The 23,516-nt window shown below is 43.3% G+C and overlaps 1 protein-coding gene across 2 annotated transcripts in view; it reads left to right on the forward strand.

Annotated features, from left to right (window-relative positions):
• adad1 (adenosine deaminase domain containing 1 (testis-specific)) overlaps window positions 1–5,673 on the forward strand; it is a 35,679-nt gene extending 30,006 nt beyond the window's left edge. The window contains exons 13-14 of one of the 2 annotated variants that reach the window (XM_037077587.1): window positions 5,181–5,324; window positions 5,430–5,672. In XM_037077587.1, the coding sequence (XP_036933482.1) occupies window positions 5,181–5,324; window positions 5,430–5,540 (255 nt within the window). In that variant the 3' untranslated portion in view covers window positions 5,541–5,672. Of the gene's footprint in view, window positions 1–5,180; window positions 5,325–5,429 lie in introns of both variants that reach the window. The other variant, XM_037077588.1, reaches the window with a different exon arrangement.
• The last annotated feature ends 17,843 nt before the right edge of the window (window positions 5,674–23,516 follow it).

Below are 23,516 nucleotides of genomic sequence, written 5' to 3' on the forward strand. Positions count from 1 at the left end.
TGCTTCCTCTGCTACCCACCTTGTGCCGCCTGCCGCAGCCTCTTTCCCCTCCATGTATTCTGCCCTCACCTCCTCTGCCAGCTGCTGTAGGACTTTCCTCCGAGCTCTCCTGCTGCTTGTGCTCCATGAATAAGATGCAGGCATTGATCCCAGCCAGGTCGAGGATGTTATAGAAGACACTGGCCATCTTTGCGTACCACCTTTGATGGAGTACACCCTCACATCTGGTCTGGGACATCCTCACTTTACCTTGTGTTGTTGTAGTATATCACAGACTCTGGTTTTGCTCTTGCCCCACCTGTCGCTCTGCTCGGTGTTTTACTCCCGTTGTTGTTTGCCCATGGTCCCAACCAGCCAGGTGATATAATACAACTATATAATAATTAACTTACAGGTAAATTAATAAAGAAGCACAGCAGGAGACTGCTAACATAGTTTGAGACAAGAGAGACAATGAAAGAAGCAAACCGCGAGAAATGATGTGTGGGCAGCATGACCGCTTTTTGCCGAAATAGGTCAAACTTATATGAAAAGAAAATTACGTGTTAAATAAAGTTGATTTAAGACTGTAAATCCTTTTGTATTGTTTTTTGCTAATGATGCAATTTCCACTTCCTTCGTGTGGGTCCAGTGCAGTTGAACATGTGAAATAAGTTGAAGTAGGTTTACTGTAAACTCTGTAGTTGCAGGGATATATTGATATAGATTTCTAACCATCTAACCATCATTTTGAACCACTTTGTCTATTCAGACTTTATCTCCTGTTATATCACGACCTAGTAGATGACAGTCTTGGACTGTTGAAAATCCACATGAGATGCACATGAGAGCCATCCACTTAATTTACAGCCTAATGGTCACCCCATCTCCACTTCTCCCTCCATTTCGTGGTGGGTGGAAACCAGCTAGCAACCAGTCAGTCAAGGTAAATTACGTAGGTGAAATTGAAGGTGCTGAATGACCGAAGAGGAGTCCTAGTTATATGCACTCGATTGCTCTTCCTCAACTACCTGGATGTCAGTCACAGTAAACTGAATTTCAATTGTGAGAACTGAATGTGAAAACACATATAGAGTTGAATTTTCCAAACTAATAAATTCAATTTCAAATTATAGTATTCAGATTCAGTTTTTTGATGCAATTATTCAAATAAAGCAATACAAATTCAAATTATGTGATTCAAATTCCGTATTTTAATGCAATTAATCAAGTTTAGCAATTCAAATACTGATGATTCAAATTCAGTTTCTAGTGGCACACATTCAGCCCATACAGAACCATCAGCAGAAATCATTTTAACCTGCCTCGTTTGATCACAATATTACCAGCCCTGTCGATCATTTGTGTAGTAAAGGAACATGTTCACTGTCCTGGGGGATTTTCGGGGGCGAATAATATGGTGCTCAAATAAAATGTTGGTAACCTACTCTATGATGTTTGGTCTTTAATTTTGTGGTGGCATTTCTTCATCAGAAGTCATATGTCTGATTTTAGCCTTTACAACTGTCTGGTACCAAAGTGTGATTTGGTGGCGGTTCCTTGACAGAAACATGGATGCTTTTGATACCTAAATATGGAGCATTTCCAGCAAATTCAACATTTGATGTCTGTGTTGTCTGATGAGACACAAAAAGAGACCATCGCCTCTTAACGTGGATTATAATCTTTATTATCATGCCAGTGCCAAAACTGCAGCAAGCCGAGGAGATAAGTAGCCAGCACTACTTACAATACATGATAAGCTTTCAATGAGTTTAAGGGTGATGTTCAAAGGGGGTTGGATCATCAAAAGAAGAAACATATGAGAAAGGTGTCTGTGATGTCACACAAACAAATATTCCATGATGGAAGTTTCTACAGCTACAATTAGCAGATGTGCACAGCTGGCCCAATAGGTGGAATATACCCTCTAGTCCCTAACATCTACCAGAGTGGACAGTTTTATTTTCAGTAAAAGAAAAAAAGATGCACAAGAAAAATGTGATAACATTTTGGATAGAGGTATTCTGTAACATCTTGTTTAGTTGAAAATATTGATATTACCTGTTGATTTTTTGAAAATAAAAGGATTTAGCAATTTTATTATATTTTTAAGGATCACTTTTTTATACTATTGATGACTGGTGTCCTCTGCTATGGTTACCTAAATAACTTTCATAATAACAAAGTAAAATACTCCTGCTCATTTTCAATTTTCCTCTTTGGCAGTTGCACAAAGTTTGATAGTATTGATTGACTGAGACACAGGCTAAGGTCTATAGACGGGGTTAAATAAATACAGGCTCCAGCATCGCTAGAATCTTTGTTCACAGGTGTGAAACACATCTGGGTAAAATTCGATGAGTTTGTTTGTGTTGTTGAAATCCCCTTTGTCATCCGGGAAGTCCACAGTAGTGTTGTCAGATGAGACACCTGTTTAAATACAAGTTTGCACCTGTCATTGTGAGGGTCTTGTGAAAGTGTTTTTGTGGTAGTTTGCTTACCCAGGTTTTTGTTTTTTGTTTTTTTTTAATATATATATATATATTTATTTATTTTTTCAAGCCTAATCCCCTCTTGTGATTATTAAATGAACAATACAACACAATAAGAATACAGTACATGGCACAACAATATCAAAGAAGAAAGGGTTAAATAAATTAAAAAAATACATTCTGAACAGCAACACAAAAAAATGTTTGAAGCAAAACAAGAACAGAGTACAAATAACAAAGGGTGGCTGTGGCTCATGTGGTAAAGCGGGTCATCTAGTGATTGGAAGGTTGCTGGTGTGAATCCCGGCTCTCCTTGCCTGAGCTGAGCTGCATGTTGAAGTTTCCTTGAGCAAGATTAACCTCACATTGCTCAAGATGTGCAGTTGGCACCTTGCATGGCAATCTATGCCATCAGTGTATGAATGTGTGTATGGGAAGTGTTTTAAAGTGCTCTGTCTCAGTCAATTTACAGTTTACTATAGTGACAGTTATGAAAAATAACTTTTAAAAAATCGACAGTGGAAATTGAAAAAAAGGACTGAATGAAGGTGCTGTATTGAGTATGTGAAATAAAATCTGGAAATGGTATTCTAGGGTGGGAGTAAGGAGCTGCACCTTCAACTTTTTACGATTGTGGTTATGAACACAACAGAGTCTCACTCGACTCGATTAACAGCACTTAAAAACATGAAATCTGCACAGGGTCAAATTTGGGTTGAATACAGAACTGTATATGTTGCGTCTGCGGCAGTTTATAATGAATCAATTTGCTTTATGATTATCTTGGTTTGCCTACAAAGATAACAATTTCTTGCATGCTGTAAATGATAAAATTGTCTTATGCATTGTCTATGAAAGTGTACTTTCCTGCCCGGTCAAGTACAAGTTGTAAAAGGTAGGCCCTTATACCTTAATATCAATAGCTTATCTTAAGTGTGGGCAAGGGGTTTGCATAAAGACATGGAAACAGCAGGGATGCCCCCATATCGTGACAAATTCCATGGATTGAAATTTCCCCACCCTCTTCACTCATGTCAAAATCCTGTCACAATCAGTATTTTCGGGGAGTCCTGAAGAAACCTCAAAACTGAAACCTAACCTGAGGCACGCTAGACTTGGAAATAAGGAACAACTGACAGGGTACCATAAGCAGAGGTTGTTAGCAGTGCCACCCATCTTATCCGGGATTCTTGTGGGGAATCCCCACGAGAGCGTAGGCGTAAGAAAAACCCTCAGATGGTTTGCCTCTCAAAAATTAAAACATCTGTGTAATTTGTAGTACATTTACCTGCATTTTCGATGTACCCAAATCATTCTGTAATGCAAAATGAACATCACTGTTTTTTTTTTAAATTCAACAATGTCAAACATAGTTTCAAATAAATTCTTACCCCAGCTAAAGTAATCAAAGAAAAACTGAAAAAGGAATCAATGGTTACACAACTCTGTGGTCTTGCCAGCAGCTGTTCTTTACAGTGAAAACAATAGAGATACCAACAAACTTCTCCGAACAAAGGAAACCAAACCTTTGACACCTCCAATTATGCTCACTTTGTCACTCATTAAAAACTTTGCAAAGCACCAGCCTGTAAACTACTGTTAACAGAGGTAAAACATGCTTCTACAGTACAACTGTAGAATTTACCCAAATTTGAAATTAAATTTAAACATTGGAATAAAATTGTAATTGTTAAGGAATATAACTATATATGAATGACAATTAAAGAAACTATTTTAAAAATCTGTTCACAATTTGGACAACCCGTCAAGACTTCTCAGTCACAATCAGATAAGGCAGTTTTTACCAACTTGATTTTTTATCTTCTCTTTCTCCCCCCCCCCCTTTTTTACTTTATGTTTTCACCATGCAGTTCATAAGGGAAAATTGCTACATGATTAGTGCTACATGATTAATTGGAAAAAATAAAATGTTCAAATGTTCCAAGAACACACCTTTACCAGCCCACTCGATTTTTTTCAGCTCCACCCTATAAATCAGCAAACTGCACTAGAAGGCATCACAAGCGACTGACAAACAGTACTACTTTACATCTCTACAGGACAAAAGCACTCAAGCTCTTCAAAAGTTAAATATGGACCAGTGTTTCAGAACTGCCATGTGGATATTTTTTCTCGTAGGATATCTTCAAGCAGCACCTGTGACACCTTCAGCAAGCATTAACTGCCACATGAACATGGATGACCTGTCTTTCGATGATCTAGAAGGTGTCAAATGTGTAAGTTATTTTATGATAAAAAGCTGACTTTGTGCTTCAACTCTGAGCTTTGACTCAAAGTGAATACTCTCCTCTCTTCTTTATCTCCTCATTCTCATAGGAAAACGTGACTTTCACTTATCCAACAAGTGTGACGGTAAGAGATCTCTGCAGAGCAGGTGTTACTTGTAATTCGGGATGTAGATGCAGCTTCTGTTGAGTGCATTACCAAAACCTGCCATAACAGCTTTTACAATATCTCAGAAACTGTGCTAACAGCACCACACTTTATGTATTTTGAGGGACTGCCCATCCCAAGCATTTGTTAGCAATCCAGGTGCCAACCACTCTGACAGTCAATCCAACCCCAACATCTGCTACAAGCTTTTGAACACCAAGTGGATCCGATTTAACTTTATGCCTACAATACTCAATTATGTTGATTTTGATCATTGACATGTAAATGAAAGTTTTGATGTGTCTTTTGCAGTTTGAGTGCTTCACAGCAGCCCTGATGCACTTTGAAAAAGGGTTTGGAGATGCTAGTGAGAAGTGTGACAGTTCCCAGTTTGCCATTCGCCAGACTAAGGAGACACTAAAACAGGGTTTGACACAAAAACAGTGCATGCCACAGGTGAGAATCCACAGAGTTATATTTCCCTGTAAATAACTTAAATTTAAGTTCCTCACTCAAAATGCATGTCCCAGAACTAAATCACCCTCCTCTCATCTGACACAGGCAACCTGCAACTTTAACCAGACAGTCCATGGAGAGTTTGCAGACTTTGTAACAGCCGCAAAGACATTCGTGGAAGACTTCAACACATACCAACAACTCAAGCAAGAGTGAAGACTCTACAGATGTTTCCTCCACTTTATCATTATTTATTAGTACACACTGCACTTAAATGTGATCTTAGTAACACTGCAAGGAGTTCTCAATTATTTATTTATTTATTTGTTTTGCAATTGATGTCCCACTTCTGTGTACACAATATGTGAAACTTTACCAATAAAATGTGAACAATTCTAAATGCAGTATACATTTTTTTTAAAGGCATAACTGCATTTCATGACAATACAGACGTACAACAACAGACTTTGCTATAATCTTGACTTAATCATTCTCTACATTTGAGACTGAAATAAGGGTGGTATGCTAAATTGTTGAAATACGATTATCCCTTTATTACTTCAACACTATTAAAGCCACTCATCTCTTAGGGATAAAAGGGGAAGCAGGCGCACTGGACAGGTGCCTATGCACTCATCAAACTCTGGAAAGCATCAAACGACTCTCATAAGCAGGGGCTGTTAAAACAATAGTCACATTCAGTAACAGCGTTGTTTTCATATTGCAAAAAATAATAAATAAAGGACTGGATAGCCGGATGGGAGTTCAAATTGTTTCAGCTCCACATCTGAAATGCTCAAAAGTGTCATAGTGAGCGACCTAATTTGCCTTTGAACGTGAGGGATTGTTGTATTAGCTTCACATCAACAAATGACATCATTTTATGTGTAATTCTATACATTTTTTATGTCTTATTTGAATTTAGTATTGTTAGATAAAATCTACTGTATCAGTTCACTGATCCTGGCATATTCAATCAATGCATGAGGTAGATATTGTAGTATCTGTGTGTTTCTTACACATCCTGGGTTCTAAGACAATAGTGAATAGGGGGAAGACAGGATGAGACGAGACCAGATGCTCCCCTTAGACAACTGCAGGAATGTGACAGTGTGAGGGTCTCCATAACCAGGAGCCCTGATCAGCCCTGAGGTGGGCATCAGAGATAAGCTACAGGAAGGAGCATGCATGTTATATATGTTTCTGTTTAGGCCTGAAGGCTGGCCTGTGAAGCCTTTAGAGAGCTTGATGATAGGCAAAAAGACAAAATTGAGGTGTAAGGAGGACCCCTGCTGGATGAAGCTGGGTAGGATGTCCTGACTCAAGCCCTGGTGTTGAGAGCAGGTGAGGTGAGGCCCATGTCTGCGTCTGACTTCTGATACAGGCCGTCTACATCCAGGTTGAAGAAGCAGGTGTTAAGTGGCAGGTTCAGTGAGCAGAGGATTTTTTGCAAGTAGTAAGTATCTCTGAGACAGCCGGGGTGTCTGTTGGAAAGGGTGGTTTAGAATATACTGGGAGATGTCTCATGTGGCGCTGTTGCAGTCAGAAACAAAGGGACAGAGGGACCGTGCCAGGAAGCATCCAAGTATTTAGAGCTTAATATAATTAAGGGAGCAGATAAAATAATCTGTCGTCGGGGTCACCTGGACCACAGAGAAAATTGCACTGTTTAGTATAGATGGCTTTTCGAAAGTATAAGTCCTGAATAATGTATCTGATTGTAGTTTGAGATCATATGCTATTGTCAATTGGTTTGTAGCATTTAGGATTGTTTAGTTGCCTCTTGGCTTCCATGGGATACTGCATTTCTCCATGTTGTTTCTTATGGGCTTGATTTGTCCCCCACTTCTGTTAATTCTGTCTGCTGAAAATGTCCTATTTGTCACCTTTTTGATCCACCTCTCTCCCCTGTAGGTAGCTCCATTGCTTGTGACTCAACAGGAGGAAGAGGATAGTGGTCAACTCTGTTTTTTTTTCAGACAGTCCGCTCTGTGCCCTGTCTGCTGGGGGGGGGGAGTATTAAGGGGGTGGCAGCAAAAGAGGGCAGCCCAGACCTGAGGGTCATTTTTTCCCAATCACAGAAGTGGTGGAAATGGCCAGTGAGGGAAGCCCAGCCCAAATTTTCCCAGCAGGGTTAGGGAAGGGGAACTCAGCCCGCGGCCGAAGTGGCACGGGAGGTGCACTCTCCTTCCCCCACTGTACCTCTCCCACGTCATCCCAGCCGGGATCGTAGGCGCGTTGACGTCTGCACCCATAGCGCACTTCCCCCCTCCATATGTAGATGTTTTTCTCCGCGGTGTAGTTAAGTAATTATAGGTGGTATGTTTTATATTTGTTTTTGATAATATATTTGTATGTAATTAAGTGTTATGCTTGTGCAACGTTATGTATTTAATTATGGGTCTAAATATATATATATATATTCACAAAGCAATGAAATGAATCAAAATGAAACAAATAAACTTAAAGGGGCAAAACAAATTAACTGTTTATAAAAGAAAAAAACATCTGTATTTGAGCAATGAAAAAACAAAGAAGCGTTTGCTGGACGGCGACGTTTCGACCAGGTTCTGGTCTTCCTCGGGCCTAGCACACTGTATAGATGAATTGACTGTTGTTATCTGGCTGACAGAGATCCGTGTTGTTCCAAAGTCAGAGCAGGTATGAGTGACTCTCCTCCTGCCTCCTTTTATCACCTCCCCTCAAGGTACTCTACGTATTTTGGCCCTCCCCCTTCATACGCATCCTCAGTGTGGGATGTCTGCAAGTTTCACCATGAGGTAAGTGTAGTATTTGTCTTTTTTGTTTTTTTATTAGCTCAAATCCTGTAAAATCATAGAAAAATTTCTTTGTTAATCCTATAAAACCTATTTATTAAACTAATGTTTTTAAATCATATAAAAGGTGCTATAAATACACATGCTTTTTAAATTAATTATCTAAGAGATCATATATAATGTTTAAAGAGGTATAGGAATTAATATTTTTTTAATCCTTTGAAGGTGAGTATTTAGTTGTTTTTAGTCATGATGAAAAAAAGTATATATAGTCAATGAATTAGCAATGAATTGAATGAATTATTTATTTATTTATTTATTAATTTAATAGCATACATGAAACTGTATGAATAAATACATGTTAAAGTCTAAGGGGTTATATGAATAGATAAATTATAATTACATAGGGGTATATAATAAGTTGGTATGTTTTTAAGTAATTATTTAAATATAAATTAATAGAAGTAATTCAACTTTAAAGGGTTAAGTTATGGGAAAAACATCTAGAGGGACAGGTATATTACCCATCCCCCCAGGGATGCACTCTCTATCACATGGATGGCCAATCCCCAATCCCCCCCAAACCCACCCCAACCCATCTGTGAAAAGTAAACTGTCAAAACAAAGGAAGCCCTAAAAGAGCTGCCATATATGCATACATATATACCTACACTCACAGTCACAACTGGTGTCAGGCTGTGGCCACAGGAGTGCGCCATCTGTGAAAAGTAAACTGTCAAAACAAAAGAAGCCCTAAAAGAGCTGCCATATATCACTACATCTATACCTACACTCACAGTCAGAACCAGTGTCATGCTGTGGCCACAAGGGGGCGTCAGCAGTGAAAATTGACAATTTTGACAATTCAATTGTGGACAATACTCTATAATTCCTATCCCTGCTTGGGGGGCTGATGCAGGTGAAATGGTCATAGATTAGGGTTAGGCACAGGGAAGGAAGTGGTTAGGGGGGGTTAGGTGAGGGGAAAAAATACCGGGGTCCACCTAAGTGGCCCGGAAAATGCACGGTCCAACTGCTGTGGACTGACCCACCCCCCTGTCCCCATTAGCTTTAAGTTATCTTAGTTTTATTATAGTTAGTTTCATTAATTTTTAGTGTATTTATTTATTGCTATAGTTAGTTTAAGTTATTATCCTTTAGTTGGTTTCGCCTTTGTTATATAAAGTATAATTGTTTTGTAGCCTTTGTTATATCAAGTATGTATTTCTTTTTTGTCTTTTTTATTTTTTTCTATTTTTTTGTATTTTTTGTGTTTTTGTTGTTTGGCTTATTGTTTAGATTAATCTTTGTTTATTTTTTGTGTCCCTGCAGGTGGCGACGTTTCGACCCTATTCGGGTCTTCATCAGGCCCAGAGACACAAGGTAAGTATTTGTTTTTTTATGAGGAGATGTTGACCCTTCGAGTTATAATGCCAAACTGATTTCTTTCTTCCCTGTTTCCCTTTTTATACCCTGTTTTTTTAGGTTAAGTTTTTAGAAATGAATTTGTCTATGTCTTATTTAACCTTAAATTAATTGTTTTTCGCCCCCTCTTTTTTCTTAAAATTATGTTGTTTTACCCAATTCCCCATTGCCACCAATTATATACATATCTAAATTTAGTAATTTATTAATGTATTTAATTTTAATAATAGTGTTTTTTTTATAAAATATGTATTAATTACCCTTCTTCCCTTTTATTCCCTCTCCTTTCCAATTCCCTCATGTTTTAAATCCTCCTTCCCCTTCTCCAATAGTTTTTCTATTACCCATTTATTAATTAATTAATTTAGTTATTAATCCTTATTTCCTTAAACCCATTTCCTTCCATCCTTCCATCAACTCATCCTATACCTGTCACCATAGGTCCTCAGTGGGCATATTTTGGCTCTTTTGGCCTCTTCCACTGGCATAAATTTGGGTTGTCCAGGCAGGGTTTGGGGGACTGGGGTTTAGGTTAGAATGGGTTAGGGGTTAGGATTAATTTGCCTCAAATTGGGCTAGGGGGTTGGGATAGGGAACTGATTCCGCCCCCCGTAGGGAACGGCATAGGCTCTCTCCGTCCACCCTCCCCGACGGTCCTGAAACGGTGGGCGAGCCGGCCGGCGTCGCCCTCTTCGCTGGACCAGGGTCCAGCCTGTATTATAATCACCCATGACTATGGGTGAAGTTCTTTTGTTGTGTCTCTAATTGTTTTTGTTGTTGTCTTTTTTGTTTTTTTTGGTTATTTATATTTGTTTAGAAAAGTAATAAAATAAATTTTTAATAAAACAAAAACTCCAAAGAGTGTTTCTTTTTGGTTAAAAAACGAAAAAATAATGAACGAAAATAGGTGTTTCCTCTACAACGTTTCGACTCACTGAGTCTTCTTCAGGCACTGGACACACTAAAAATAATAGTTTGTCTGGCTGGCTCTAGATGTTTCCACCTCGATGTCCCAGAGAAAAATGAGCCTCCCCACAAGCTCCTCCCCTTTTATAGGCTCTCTTTTTTGTGTGTTTAAAAATAAAGTTGTATACCCTTTCTAAATGTTTAATCCTATCTTCCCCTTCTACAATGAATTATCCTCCCAAAATGTGTTTTTAATATGAATGTTTATATCAAATGGTTTTATAGATAATACATTTATAAATTATGTTTTATATATTAATAAATGTATGAATTATTTATGTATTTAATTATTTATTTATTTAGGGTTAGGGTTAGGGTTAGGGTTAGGGGTTAGGGATGGGGAAAGGAGCTGGCCACCAACAAAGTGGCGCCAGAAGTGCACTCTCCACCCCGTGGTGTGACCCCTCCCTCTCCCCCAAGTAGCTCCAAATTCCCTTAATTGGTTTTTGTTGTAATATTAATTTATATTATTTTAGAGCAGCCTTAGTTATATAAAGTATAATTTGTGTTTTTGTTTAGGTTAAATTACCTTATTTCAGCCTTTGTTATATAAAGTATTATTATTTGGGTTTAATTACCCTTAATGCAGCCTTTGTTATATCAAGTATGAATTTATTTTTTGTCTTTTTATATTTTTCTATTTTTTTGTTTATTTAAATTTTTTTGTTTGGCATAATGTTGTTTATTTTAATGCTCTTAATTGGCTTATTTATTTTTTATGATTAATCATTTTTCTCTTTGTATCCCTCTAGGTGGCAACGTTTCGACTTATGATGTGTCTTCATCAGGCCCGGGGATACATGTTGCATTAATTTGCCTTAAATCAGGAGATGTTTCCCCTTCGAATGTCATAGCCAAACTGATCTCTTTTCTATGTTCCTCTCTTTTATACTCTCCCTTTCCCATATTTATCTAAGTTGTTTCTTTTTTAGTTCTTCCTTCACTTGTTTTAAACTTTATATTTAATATTACTATTTGACTTATTTTAATGTTATTTTTAACTTTATAACCTAATTTACTTCTAAATAATTTTTTTCTTTATAACCTAATTTAGTTCTAAATAATTTTAATTTTTCTATACTTGGTTTTAATTAACCTTCCTTCCCCTTCTTTCTTTTGACTAATTTATATCTTTAATTAAATTTAGTAACCCACTTTCCTTTACACTTTTCCTTCTAAGTTTCCTTTTCCCTCACCCATCCTCCATCCTTTATCTTCAACCGGCGATTTACGTACCTCGTGTATATTAATTGGCCTCTTCTTGGGCAATACACGGAACCCCCCTTGTGGCCTAATTGGCTCACTGGACCCAACTTGGGTCAATTTGCGGGCTGAGATCAGGGTTTGGGGTTAGGATTGGGATTGGGAATCAAATTGGGATTAGTTCGAGGGTAGGAGTTAGAGCCATCAATGGGGCTAGGGTTAAATTGGTTGGGGTTAGGGCCATAATTGGGGTTGGTTGGGTTAAGAGTAAGGGGACAGGGCTGGGCATCACATTAATTAGGCTAAATCTAAATTTGGATAGGGGTAGATTGGGATGGAATAGGCGTAGTTTAGTAATGAGGGGGGGAGGGGGAAGGGCCAATAACCCACAGGAGGACCTGGCAAGGTTAGGGATGGGGAAAGGAGCTGGCCACCAACAAAGTGGCGCCAGAAGTGCACTCTCCACCCCGTGGTGTGACCCCTCCCTCTCCCCCAAGTAGCTCCAAATTCCCTTAATTGGTTTTTGTTGTAATATTAATTTATATTATTTTAGAGCAGCCTTAGTTATATAAAGTATAATTTGTGTTTTTGTTTAGGTTAAATTACCTTATTTCAGCCTTTGTTATATAAAGTATTATTATTTGGGTTTAATTACCCTTAATGCAGCCTTTGTTATATCAAGTATGAATTTATTTTTTGTCTTTTTATATTTTTCTATTTTTTTGTTTATTTAAATTTTTTTGTTTGGCATAATGTTGTTTATTTTAATGCTCTTAATTGGCTTATTTATTTTTTATGATTAATCATTTTTCTCTTTGTATCCCTCTAGGTGGCAACGTTTCGACTTATGATGTGTCTTCATCAGGCCCGGGGATACATGTTGCATTAATTTGCCTTAAATCAGGAGATGTTTCCCCTTCGAATGTCATAGCCAAACTGATCTCTTTTCTATGTTCCTCTCTTTTATACTCTCCCTTTCCCATATTTATCTAAGTTGTTTCTTTTTTAGTTCTTCCTTCACTTGTTTTAAACTTTATATTTAATATTACTATTTGACTTATTTTAATGTTATTTTTAACTTTATAACCTAATTTACTTCTAAATAATTTTTTTCTTTATAACCTAATTTAGTTCTAAATAATTTTAATTTTTCTATACTTGGTTTTAATTAACCTTCCTTCCCCTTCTTTCTTTTGACTAATTTATATCTTTAATTAAATTTAGTAACCCACTTTCCTTTACACTTTTCCTTCTAAGTTTCCTTTTCCCTCACCCATCCTCCATCCTTTATCTTCAACCGGCGATTTACGTACCTCGTGTATATTAATTGGCCTCTTCTTGGGCAATACACGGAACCCCCCTTGTGGCCTAATTGGCTCACTGGACCCAACTTGGGTCAATTTGCGGGCTGAGATCAGGGTTTGGGGTTAGGATTGGGATTGGGAATCAAATTGGGATTAGTTCGAGGGTAGGAGTTAGAGCCATCAATGGGGCTAGGGTTAAATTGGTTGGGGTTAGGGCCAGGGTTAGGGTTAGGGTTAGGGGTTAGGGTTAGGGTTAGGGTTAGGGTTAGGGTTAGGGTTAGGGTTAGGGTTAGGGGGGGGGTTAGGGTTAGGTATAGTGGTAATGTACTCAGAGTCTCCCCCTATGTTGCCCACCGACAAGCATAGTTTGGGGTAGAGAGACAACGGCAAGGCACAGGCCGGCGCAAGTTAGTCCCCATCCCACCACCCAGGTGTCAGCATGAACCATGACAGAAGAGAGAACAGATAGAGCAAGAGGATGTTGAGAGGGGGAGAAGGCATTCAGCGGGCCTCCATGCATATTGGCAGAACCAATTCAAAACTCAGTCGAGTAGCATGTAAGACAGTTACATTTTGCAAAATAAAAAGTTGCAAGAATAAGATAGTGTTGCTGGCTAAGTGAGTGGAGACAGTGCCAGAGATGTCATCGTGTGAACAGCACAGCAGCCCCCTCCATGTGGTCCGCACCAGTGTAGGCGGACTGCTGCAGTGGAAGTCTCCCCTGTCACCATATCCCCCCTCCCCACGTGGTCCGCACCAGTGGAGAGCGAAAGCTACAGCGGGAGGAGCCTGTAGGGCACAGGTGGAGTACTCTGAACAGCGCAGGAGATCACTGCAAGTCATCCGCCACAGACTGCCAGCGAAGCATGACAGCTGCAGGGAGCAGGAATGCCCCCCCGACACCATGACAGACATCTCCACCTGCCGTCTGAATTTAAGGGAACGTGGGCCAGTATGTCGTCCCGCGATGCCCCAGCTGCGAAAAACCATGAGGGAATTTCGAGTGATGTCTGAATTTAAGGGAACGTGGGCCAGTATGTCGTCCCGCGATTCCCCAGATGCGAAAAACCATGAGGGAATTTCGAGTGATGACGTGGCAAGTCCGTGCTCACTGGGACACATCCTCAGTTGTGTGCCTTAGGATCATCGAGTGTTTCGACCCGTTACCACAAGACACTCTCCCCCAAGGAAGGTCCAGCCAAAGATGTACGGTCTTTGGTGTGTGTCCCTCCTATGCTGCTCTACACTGGCCACCTGTATTTTAAAAGCTTGTGTTTTTAGAGATCGAAAGTCTTAAAATTATTATTTCAGCGCCTATTTTGAGACAGGTAAGATAAACTAAAGCATTAATTTGGGGGGGCTCCCAAATGCAACCAGCCAAGTTTCATTGTTACTCACCCAGAATGTCCTGTAGCATCCCCTTAAAAAGCACACAACACAGCTGCTGCTAAGCAGGCAGGACCAGAGAGCCAGCTCCATCCCAGCCCCAAAGTCCACCCCAGCAATGTCCAGGAGAAAGCCCGCCAGAGCAGAGCCCTCCCGGCCACCACAGAGGATCGGAAGACCAAGGCCAGCAGAGACTCGCTCCGCCTCCTTGATCCCCGATGGACTCAGGGCCAAGAAAAAAGCCAACTCAATGTGTTCCATACACCGCACAACAACAAAGAGTGGAAAAAGGAAAAATAAAAATTGAAAATGTAAAAAGGCATAAAAAGTCCAAATCCAAGAGCAGGCCAATTGAAGAAATGAAGAAAGAAATCCTCTGCAGGGTAAAGTCCTTCATCAGAATTTGCTTTTTTGATTTGCAATGGCCAAAGCTGGCCAAGTCACTGAAGCTGCTACGCTTCTCCCTTAGGGTGCAGCACTCTGCAAGTGACAGCCACTCCCCCTGTGTGTGAAGGGGTGAAAGGCACTCTGGGTAAACAACAAGAAAAGGAGGGGTGAAGGGGAGAGAGAGAGGAGGGGGATAAGCCTGCTCCACTGGTCTGAGTGAGGCGGTGCAAAGCCTTATGGGTAAACACGCCCCCTGACTGTGAATGTGGGAAAAAATGCTCTTTTCTAACAGTAATTATACTGGTATATATAAAAAGTCTATGTAAACTAATTCTGTTATGGTGTGTCTTTGTCAAATACCAAAAAACTACATGTTAATCTTTTAATGGTTCATTGCACCGTGAGGGAGGTGACTGGACAGCCCAGTAGAATGCTGGGGCAAAACACCCAGATGATTGTGCTCCCAGTGCCAAGCTGTGGCCACAAGAGGGCACCATCTGTAAAAAACAAACTGTGAAAACTAAATGAAGCCACAAGACAGTTACGGTATATCTGTAACCCTACACTAACACTCACAGTCAGAACCAGTGTCATAGTGTGGCCACAAGAGGGCGCCAGAGCAAAAATAGAACTGCGCCAGTAAAACTATGGAAAAAATAGGGGTAATTAATTAATTAATTAATTAATTCCCGTCCCTGCGTGAGGGGCCAATGAGGGTTAATCAGCATTGGTCCTTTTTAGGGTTAGGCACGGGGGAGGAAGTGGTTGTGTTTAGGGTTAAGGAACAGGGCTGGCTATATACTAGAAAACAAAAAGGCACAAAAAGCCAGGCGGTTGGGATTAGGCGTGTTGGTTGGGCTTAGGCATTAAGAGAGAGAAAAAACAAAAAAGTTAGGTAAGCTAAGGATGTCCCTGCAAGTCTCCTCCAATGTCAGGGTGCTTGCTAGGAAAGCCTCCCGGTCTGACAAGGGGAACAGTAGAGTGGGAGCGCAGTTCCCCTCCAATGTCAGTGGGCCTGCGAGGAAAGCCTCCCGGTCTGACAAGGGGGACAGTAGAGGCTGAGTGCAGTTCTCCTCCAAAGTCAGTGGGCTTGCGAGGAAAGCCTCCCGGTCTGACAAGGGGAACAGTAGAGGCTGAGTGCAGTTCTCCTCCAAAGTCAGTGGGCTTGCGAGGAAAGCCTCCCGGTCTGACAAGGGGAACAGTAGAAGGGAGCGCATTTCTCCTCCAAAGTCAGTGGGCTTGCTAGTAAAGCCTCCCGGGCCGACAAGGGGAGGTGGTGCAGGCGAGATTTCAACCTGCTGTGCGCGCTCAGTGTCCTGGTAAGTCTTAGAAAGAGGGAGAAAAGGCCATGCTGCAACATATTGGGCTGAATGAGTGGAGCTGGTCCGAGGCTCGGGCAAGGGTTAGGTATAGTGGTAATGTACTCAGAGTCTCCCCCTATGTTGCCCACCGACAAGCATAGTTTGGGGTAGAGAGACAACGGCAAGGCACAGGCCGGCGCAAGTTAGTCCCCATCCCACCACCCAGGTGTCAGCATGAACCATGACAGAAGAGAGAACAGATAGAGCAAGAGGATGTTGAGAGGGGGAGAAGGCATTCAGCGGGCCTCCATGCATATTGGCAGAACCAATTCAAAACTCAGTCGAGTAGCATGTAAGACAGTTACATTTTGCAAAATAAAAAGTTGCAAGAATAAGATAGTGTTGCTGGCTAAGTGAGTGGAGACAGTGCCAGAGATGTCATCGTGTGAACAGCACAGCAGCCCCCTCCATGTGGTCCGCACCAGTGTAGGCGGACTGCTGCAGTGGAAGTCTCCCCTGTCACCATATCCCCCCTCCCCACGTGGTCCGCACCAGTGGAGAGCGAAAGCTACAGCGGGAGGAGCCTGTAGGGCACAGGTGGAGTACTCTGAACAGCGCAGGAGATCACTGCAAGTCATCCGCCACAGACTGCCAGCGAAGCATGACAGCTGCAGGGAGCAGGAATGCCCCCCCGACACCATGACAGACATCTCCACCTGCTGTCTGAATTTAAGGGAACGTGGGCCAGTATGTCGTCCCGCGATGCCCCAGCTGCGAAAAACCATGAGGGAATTTCGAGTGATGTCTGAATTTAAGGGAACGTGGGCCAGTATGTCGTCCCGCGATTCCCCAGATGCGAAAAACCATGAGGGAATTTCGAATGATGACGTGGCAAGTCCGTGCTCACTGGGACACATCCTCAGTTGTGTGCCTTAGGATCATCGAGTGTTTCGACCCGTTACCACAAGACACTCTCCCCCAAGGAAGGTCCAGCCAAAGATGTACGGTCTTTGGTGTGTGTCCCTCCTATGCTGCTCTACACTGACCACTTGTATTTTAAAGGCTTGTGTTTTTAGAGAGATAAAGTCTTAAAAATCATGTTAAGCGCCTATATTGAGACAATTAAGATAAGCTAAAGCCTTAATTTGGGGGGGCTCCCAAATGCAACCAGCCAAGTTTCATTGTTACTCACCCAGAATGTCCTGTAGCATCCCCTTAAAAAGCACACAACACAGCTGTTGCTAAGCAGGCAGGACCAGAGAGCCAGCTCCATCCCAGCCCCAAAGTCCACCCCAGCAATGTCCAGGAGAAAGCCCGCCAGAGCAGAGCTCCCCCGGCCACCACAGAGGATCGGAACACCAAGGCCAGCCGAGACTCGCTCTGCCTCCTTGATCCCCGATGGACTCAGGGCCAAGAAAAAAGCCAACTCAATGTGTTCCATACACCGCACAACAACAAAGAGTGGAAAAAGGAAAAATCAAAATAAAAATTGAAAATGTAAAAAGGCATAAAAAGTCCAAATCCTAGAGCAGGCCAATTGAAGAAATGAAGAAAGAAATCCTCTGCAGGGTAAAGTCCTTCATCAGAATTTGCTTTATTGATTTGCAATGGCCAAAGCTGGCCAAGTCACTGAAGCTGCTACGCTTCTCCCTTAGGGTGCAGCACTCTGCAAGTGACAGCCACTCCCCCTGTGTGTGAAGGGGTGAAAGGCACTCTGGGTAAACAACAAGAAAAGGAGGGGGAAGGGGAGAGAGAGAGAGGAGGGGGATAAGCCTGCTCCACTGGTCTGAGTGAGGCGGTGCAAAGCCTTATGGGTAAACACGCCCCCTGACTGTGAATGTGGGAAAAAATGCTCTTTTCTAACAGTAATTATACTGGTATATATAAAAAGTCTATGTAAAGTAATTCTGTTATGGTGTGTCTTTGTCAAATACCAAAAAACTACTTGTTAATCTTTTTATGGTCCATCGCACCGTGAGGGAGGTGACTGGACCGCCCAGTAGTATGCTGGGGCAAAACACCCAGATGATTGTGCTCTCAGTGCCAAGCTGTGGCCACAAGAGGGCACCATCTGTGAAAAACAAACTGTGAAAACCAAATGAAGCCACAAGACAGTTACGGTATATCTGCAACCCTACACTAACACTCACAGTCAGAACCAGTGTCATAGTGTGGCCACAAGAGGGCGCCAGAGCAAAAATTGAACGGCGCCAGTAAAACTATGGAAAAAATAGAGGTAATTAATTAATTAATTAATTCCCGTCCCTGCGTGAGGGGCCAATGAGGGTTAATCAGCATTGGTCCTTTTTAGGGTTAGGCACGGGGGAGGAAGTGGTTGTGTTTAGGGTTAAGGAACAGGGCTGGCTATATACTAGAAAACAAAGAGGCACAAAAAGCCAGGCGGTTGGGATTAGGCGTGTTGGTTGGGCTTAGGCATTAAGAGAAAGAAAAAACATAAAAGTTAGGTAAGCTAAGGATGTCCCTGTAAGTCTCCTCCAATGTCAGGGTGCTTGCTAGGAAAGCCTCCCGGTCTGACAAGGGGAACAGTAGAGTGGGAGCGCAGTTGGCCTCCATAGTCAGTGGGCTTGCGAGGAAAGCCTCCCGGGCCGACAAGGGGAACAGTAGAGGGTGAGTGCAGTTCTCCTCCACAGTCAGTGGGCTTGCGAGTAAAGCCTCCCGGTCTGACAAGGGGAACAGTAGAGGGTGAGGGCATTTCACCTCCAAAGTCAGTGGGCTTGCTAGTAAAGCCTCCCGGGCCGACAAGGGGAGGTGGTGCAGGCGAGATTTCAACCTGCTGTGCGCGCTCAGTGTCCTGGTAAGTCTTAGAAAGAGGGAGAAATGGCCAAGCAGCAACATCATATTGGGCTGAATGGGAGGAGCTGGTCCGAGGCTCGGGCAAGGGTTAGGTATAGTGGTAATGTACTCAGAGTCACTCCCTATGCCGCCCACCGGTCAGCATAGTTTGGGGTAGAGTGACAACGGCAAGGCACAGGCCGGCGCAAGTTAGTCCCCATCCCACCACCCTGTTGTCAGCATGAACCATGACAGAAGAGAGAACAGATAGAGCAAGAGGATGTTGAGAGGGGGAGAAGGCATTCAGCGGGCCTCCATGCATATTGGCAGAACCAATTCAAAACTCAGTCCAGTAACATGTAAGACAGTTACATTTTGCAAAATAAAAAGAATTAGATATTGTAGCTTGCTAAGTGAGTGGAGACAGTGCCAGAGATGTCATCGTGTGAACAGCACAGCAGCCCCCTCCATGTGGTCCGCACCAGTGTAGGCTGACTGCTGCAGTGGAAGGCTCCCCTGTCACCATACCCCCCCTCCCCACGTGGTCCGCACCAGTGGAGAGCGAAAGCTACAGCGGGAGGAGCCTGTAGGGCACAGGTGGAGTACTCTGAACAGCGCAGGAGATCACTGCAAGTCATCCGCCACAGACTGCCAGCGAAGCATGACAGCTGCAGGGAGCAGGAATGCCCCCCCGACACCATGACAGACATCTCCACCTGCTGTCTGAATTTAAGGGAACGTGGGCCAGTATGTCGTCCCGCGATGCCCCAGCTGCGAAAAACCATGAGGGAATTTCGAGTGATGTCTGAATTTAAGGGAACGTGGGCCAGTATGTCGTCCCGCGATTCCCCAGATGCGAAAAACCATGAGGGAATTTCGAATGATGACGTGGCAAGTCCGTGCTCACTGGGACACATCCTCAGTTGTGTGCCTTAGGATCATCGAGTGTTTCGACCCGTTACCACAAGACACTCTCCCCCAAGGAAGGTCCAGCCAAAGATGTACGGTCTTTGGTGTGTGTCCCTCCTATGCTGCTCTACACTGACCACTTGTATTTTAAAGGCTTGTGTTTTTAGAGAGATAAAGTCTTAAAAATCATGTTAAGCGCCTATATTGAGACAATTAAGATAAGCTAAAGCCTTAATTTGGGGGGGCTCCCAAATGCAACCAGCCAAGTTTCATTGTTACTCACCCAGAATGTCCTGTAGCATCCCCTTAAAAAGCACACAACACAGCTGTTGCTAAGCAGGCAGGACCAGAGAGCCAGCTCCATCCCAGCCCCAAAGTCCACCCCAGCAATGTCCAGGAGAAAGCCCGCCAGAGCAGAGCTCCCCCGGCCACCACAGAGGATCGGAACACCAAGGCCAGCCGAGACTCGCTCTGCCTCCTTGATCCCCGATGGACTCAGGGCCAAGAAAAAAGCCAACTCAATGTGTTCCATACACCGCACAACAACAAAGAGTGGAAAAAGGAAAAATCAAAATAAAAATTGAAAATGTAAAAAGGCATAAAAAGTCCAAATCCTAGAGCAGGCCAATTGAAGAAATGAAGAAAGAAATCCTCTGCAGGGTAAAGTCCTTCATCAGAATTTGCTTTATTGATTTGCAATGGCCAAAGCTGGCCAAGTCACTGAAGCTGCTACGCTTCTCCCTTAGGGTGCAGCACTCTGCAAGTGACAGCCACTCCCCCTGTGTGTGAAGGGGTGAAAGGCACTCTGGGTAAACAACAAGAAAAGGAGGGGGAAGGGGAGAGAGAGAGAGGAGGGGGATAAGCCTGCTCCACTGGTCTGAGTGAGGCGGTGCAAAGCCTTATGGGTAAACACGCCCCCTGACTGTGAATGTGGGAAAAAATGCTCTTTTCTAACAGTAATTATACTGGTATATATAAAAAGTCTATGTAAACTAATTCTGTTATGATGTGTCTTTGTCAAATACCAAAAAACTACTTGTTAATCTTTTTATGGTCCATTGCACCGTGAGGGAGGTGACAGGACCGCCCAGTAGTATGCTGGGGCAAAACACCCAGATGATTGTGCTCTCAGTGCCAAGTTGTGGCCACAAGAGGGCACCATCTGTGAAAAACAAACTGTGAAAACCAAATGAAGCCACAAGACAGTTACGGTATATCTGTAACCCTACACTAACACTCACAGTCAGAACCAGTGTCATAGTGTGGCCACAAGAGGGCGCCAGAGCAAAAATTGAACGGCGCCAGTAAAACTATGGAAAAAATAGTGGTAATTAATTAATTAATTAATTCCCGTCCCTGCGTGAGGGGCCAATGAGGGTTAATCAGCATTGGTCCTTTTTAGGGTTAGGCACGGGGGAGGAAGTGGTTGTGTTTAGGATTAAGGAACAGGGCTGGCTATATACTAGAAAACAAAAAGGCACAAAAAGCCAGGCGGTTGGGATTAGGCGTGTTGGTTGGGCTTAGGCATTAAGAGAAAGAAAAAACATAAAAGTTAGGTAAGCTAAGGATGTCCCTGTAAGTCTCCTCCAATGTCAGGGTGCTTGCTAGGAAAGCCTCCCGGTCTGACAAGGGGAACAGTAGAGTGGGAGCGCAGTTGGCCTCCATAGTCAGTGGGCTTGCGAGGAAAGCCTCCCGGGCCGACAAGGGGAACAGTAGAGTGGGAGTGCAGTTCTCCTCCACAGTCAGTGGGCTTGCGAGGAAAGCCTCCCGGTCTGACAAGGGGAACAGTAGAGGGGAGCGCATTTCTCCTCCAAAGTCAGTGGGCTTGCTAGTAAAGCCTCCCGGGCCGACAAGGGGAGGTGGTGCAGGCGAGATTTCAACCTGCTGTGCGCGCTCAGTGTCCTGGTAAGTCTTAGAAAGAGGGAGAAATGGCCATGCTGCAACATATTGGGCTGAATGAGTGGAGCTGGTCCGAGGCTCGGGCAAGGGTTAGGTATAGTGGTAATGTACTCAGAGTCTCCCCCTATGTTGCCCACCGACAAGCATAGTTTGGGGTAGAGAGACAACGGCAAGGCACAGGCCGGCGCAAGTTAGTCCCCATCCCACCACCCAGGTGTCAGCATGAACCATGACAGAAGAGAGAACAGATAGAGCAAGAGGATGTTGAGAGGGGGAGAAGGCATTCAGCGGGCCTCCATGCATATTGGCAGAACCAATTCAAAACTCAGTCCAGTAACATGTAAGACAGTTACATTTTGCAAAATAAAAAGAATTAGATATTGTAGCTTGCTAAGTGAGTGGAGACAGTGCCAGAGATGTCATCGTGTGAACAGCACAGCAGCCCCCTCCATGTGGTCCGCACCAGTGTAGGCTGACTGCTGCAGTGGAAGGCTCCCCTGTCACCATATCCCCCCTCCCCACGTGGTCCGCACCAGTGGAGAGCGAAAGCTACAGCGGGAGGAGCCTGTAGGGCACAGGTGGAGTACTCTGAACAGCGCAGGAGATCACTGCAAGTCATCCGCCACAGACTGCCAGCGAAGCATGACAGCTGCAGGGAGCAGGAATGCCCCCCCGACACCATGACAGACATCTCCACCTGCTGTCTGAATTTAAGGGAACGTGGGCCAGTATGTCGTCCCGCGATGCCCCAGCTGCGAAAAACCATGAGGGAATTTCGAGTGATGTCTGAATTTAAGGGAACGTGGGCCAGTATGTCGTCCCGCGATTCCCCAGATGCGAAAAACCATGAGGGAATTTCGAATGATGACGTGGCAAGTCCGTGCTCACTGGGACACATCCTCAGTTGTGTGCCTTAGGATCATCGAGTGTTTCGACCCGTTACCACAAGACACTCTCCCCCAAGGAAGGTCCAGCCAAAGATGTACGGTCTTTGGTGTGTGTCCCTCCTATGCTGCTCTACACTGACCACTTGTATTTTAAAGGCTTGTGTTTTTAGAGAGATAAAGTCTTAAAAATCATGTTAAGCGCCTATATTGAGACAATTAAGATAAGCTAAAGCCTTAATTTGGGGGGGCTCCCAAATGCAACCAGCCAAGTTTCATTGTTACTCACCCAGAATGTCCTGTAGCATCCCCTTAAAAAGCACACAACACAGCTGTTGCTAAGCAGGCAGGACCAGAGAGCCAGCTCCATCCCAGCCCCAAAGTCCACCCCAGCAATGTCCAGGAGAAAGCCCGCCAGAGCAGAGCTCCCCCGGCCACCACAGAGGATCGGAACACCAAGGCCAGCCGAGACTCGCTCTGCCTCCTTGATCCCCGATGGACTCAGGGCCAAGAAAAAAGCCAACTCAATGTGTTCCATACACCGCACAACAACAAAGAGTGGAAAAAGGAAAAATCAAAATAAAAATTGAAAATGTAAAAAGGCATAAAAAGTCCAAATCCTAGAGCAGGCCAATTGAAGAAATGAAGAAAGAAATCCTCTGCAGGGTAAAGTCCTTCATCAGAATTTGCTTTATTGATTTGCAATGGCCAAAGCTGGCCAAGTCACTGAAGCTGCTACGCTTCTCCCTTAGGGTGCAGCACTCTGCAAGTGACAGCCACTCCCCCTGTGTGTGAAGGGGTGAAAGGCACTCTGGGTAAACAACAAGAAAAGGAGGGGGAAGGGGAGAGAGAGAGAGGAGGGGGATAAGCCTGCTCCACTGGTCTGAGTGAGGCGGTGCAAAGCCTTATGGGTAAACACGCCCCCTGACTGTGAATGTGGGAAAAAATGCTCTTTTCT

The sequence above is a fragment of the Acanthopagrus latus genome, chromosome 18 (genome assembly GCF_904848185.1).
Source record: "Acanthopagrus latus isolate v.2019 chromosome 18, fAcaLat1.1, whole genome shotgun sequence".
NCBI lineage: Eukaryota > Metazoa > Chordata > Actinopteri > Spariformes > Sparidae > Acanthopagrus > Acanthopagrus latus.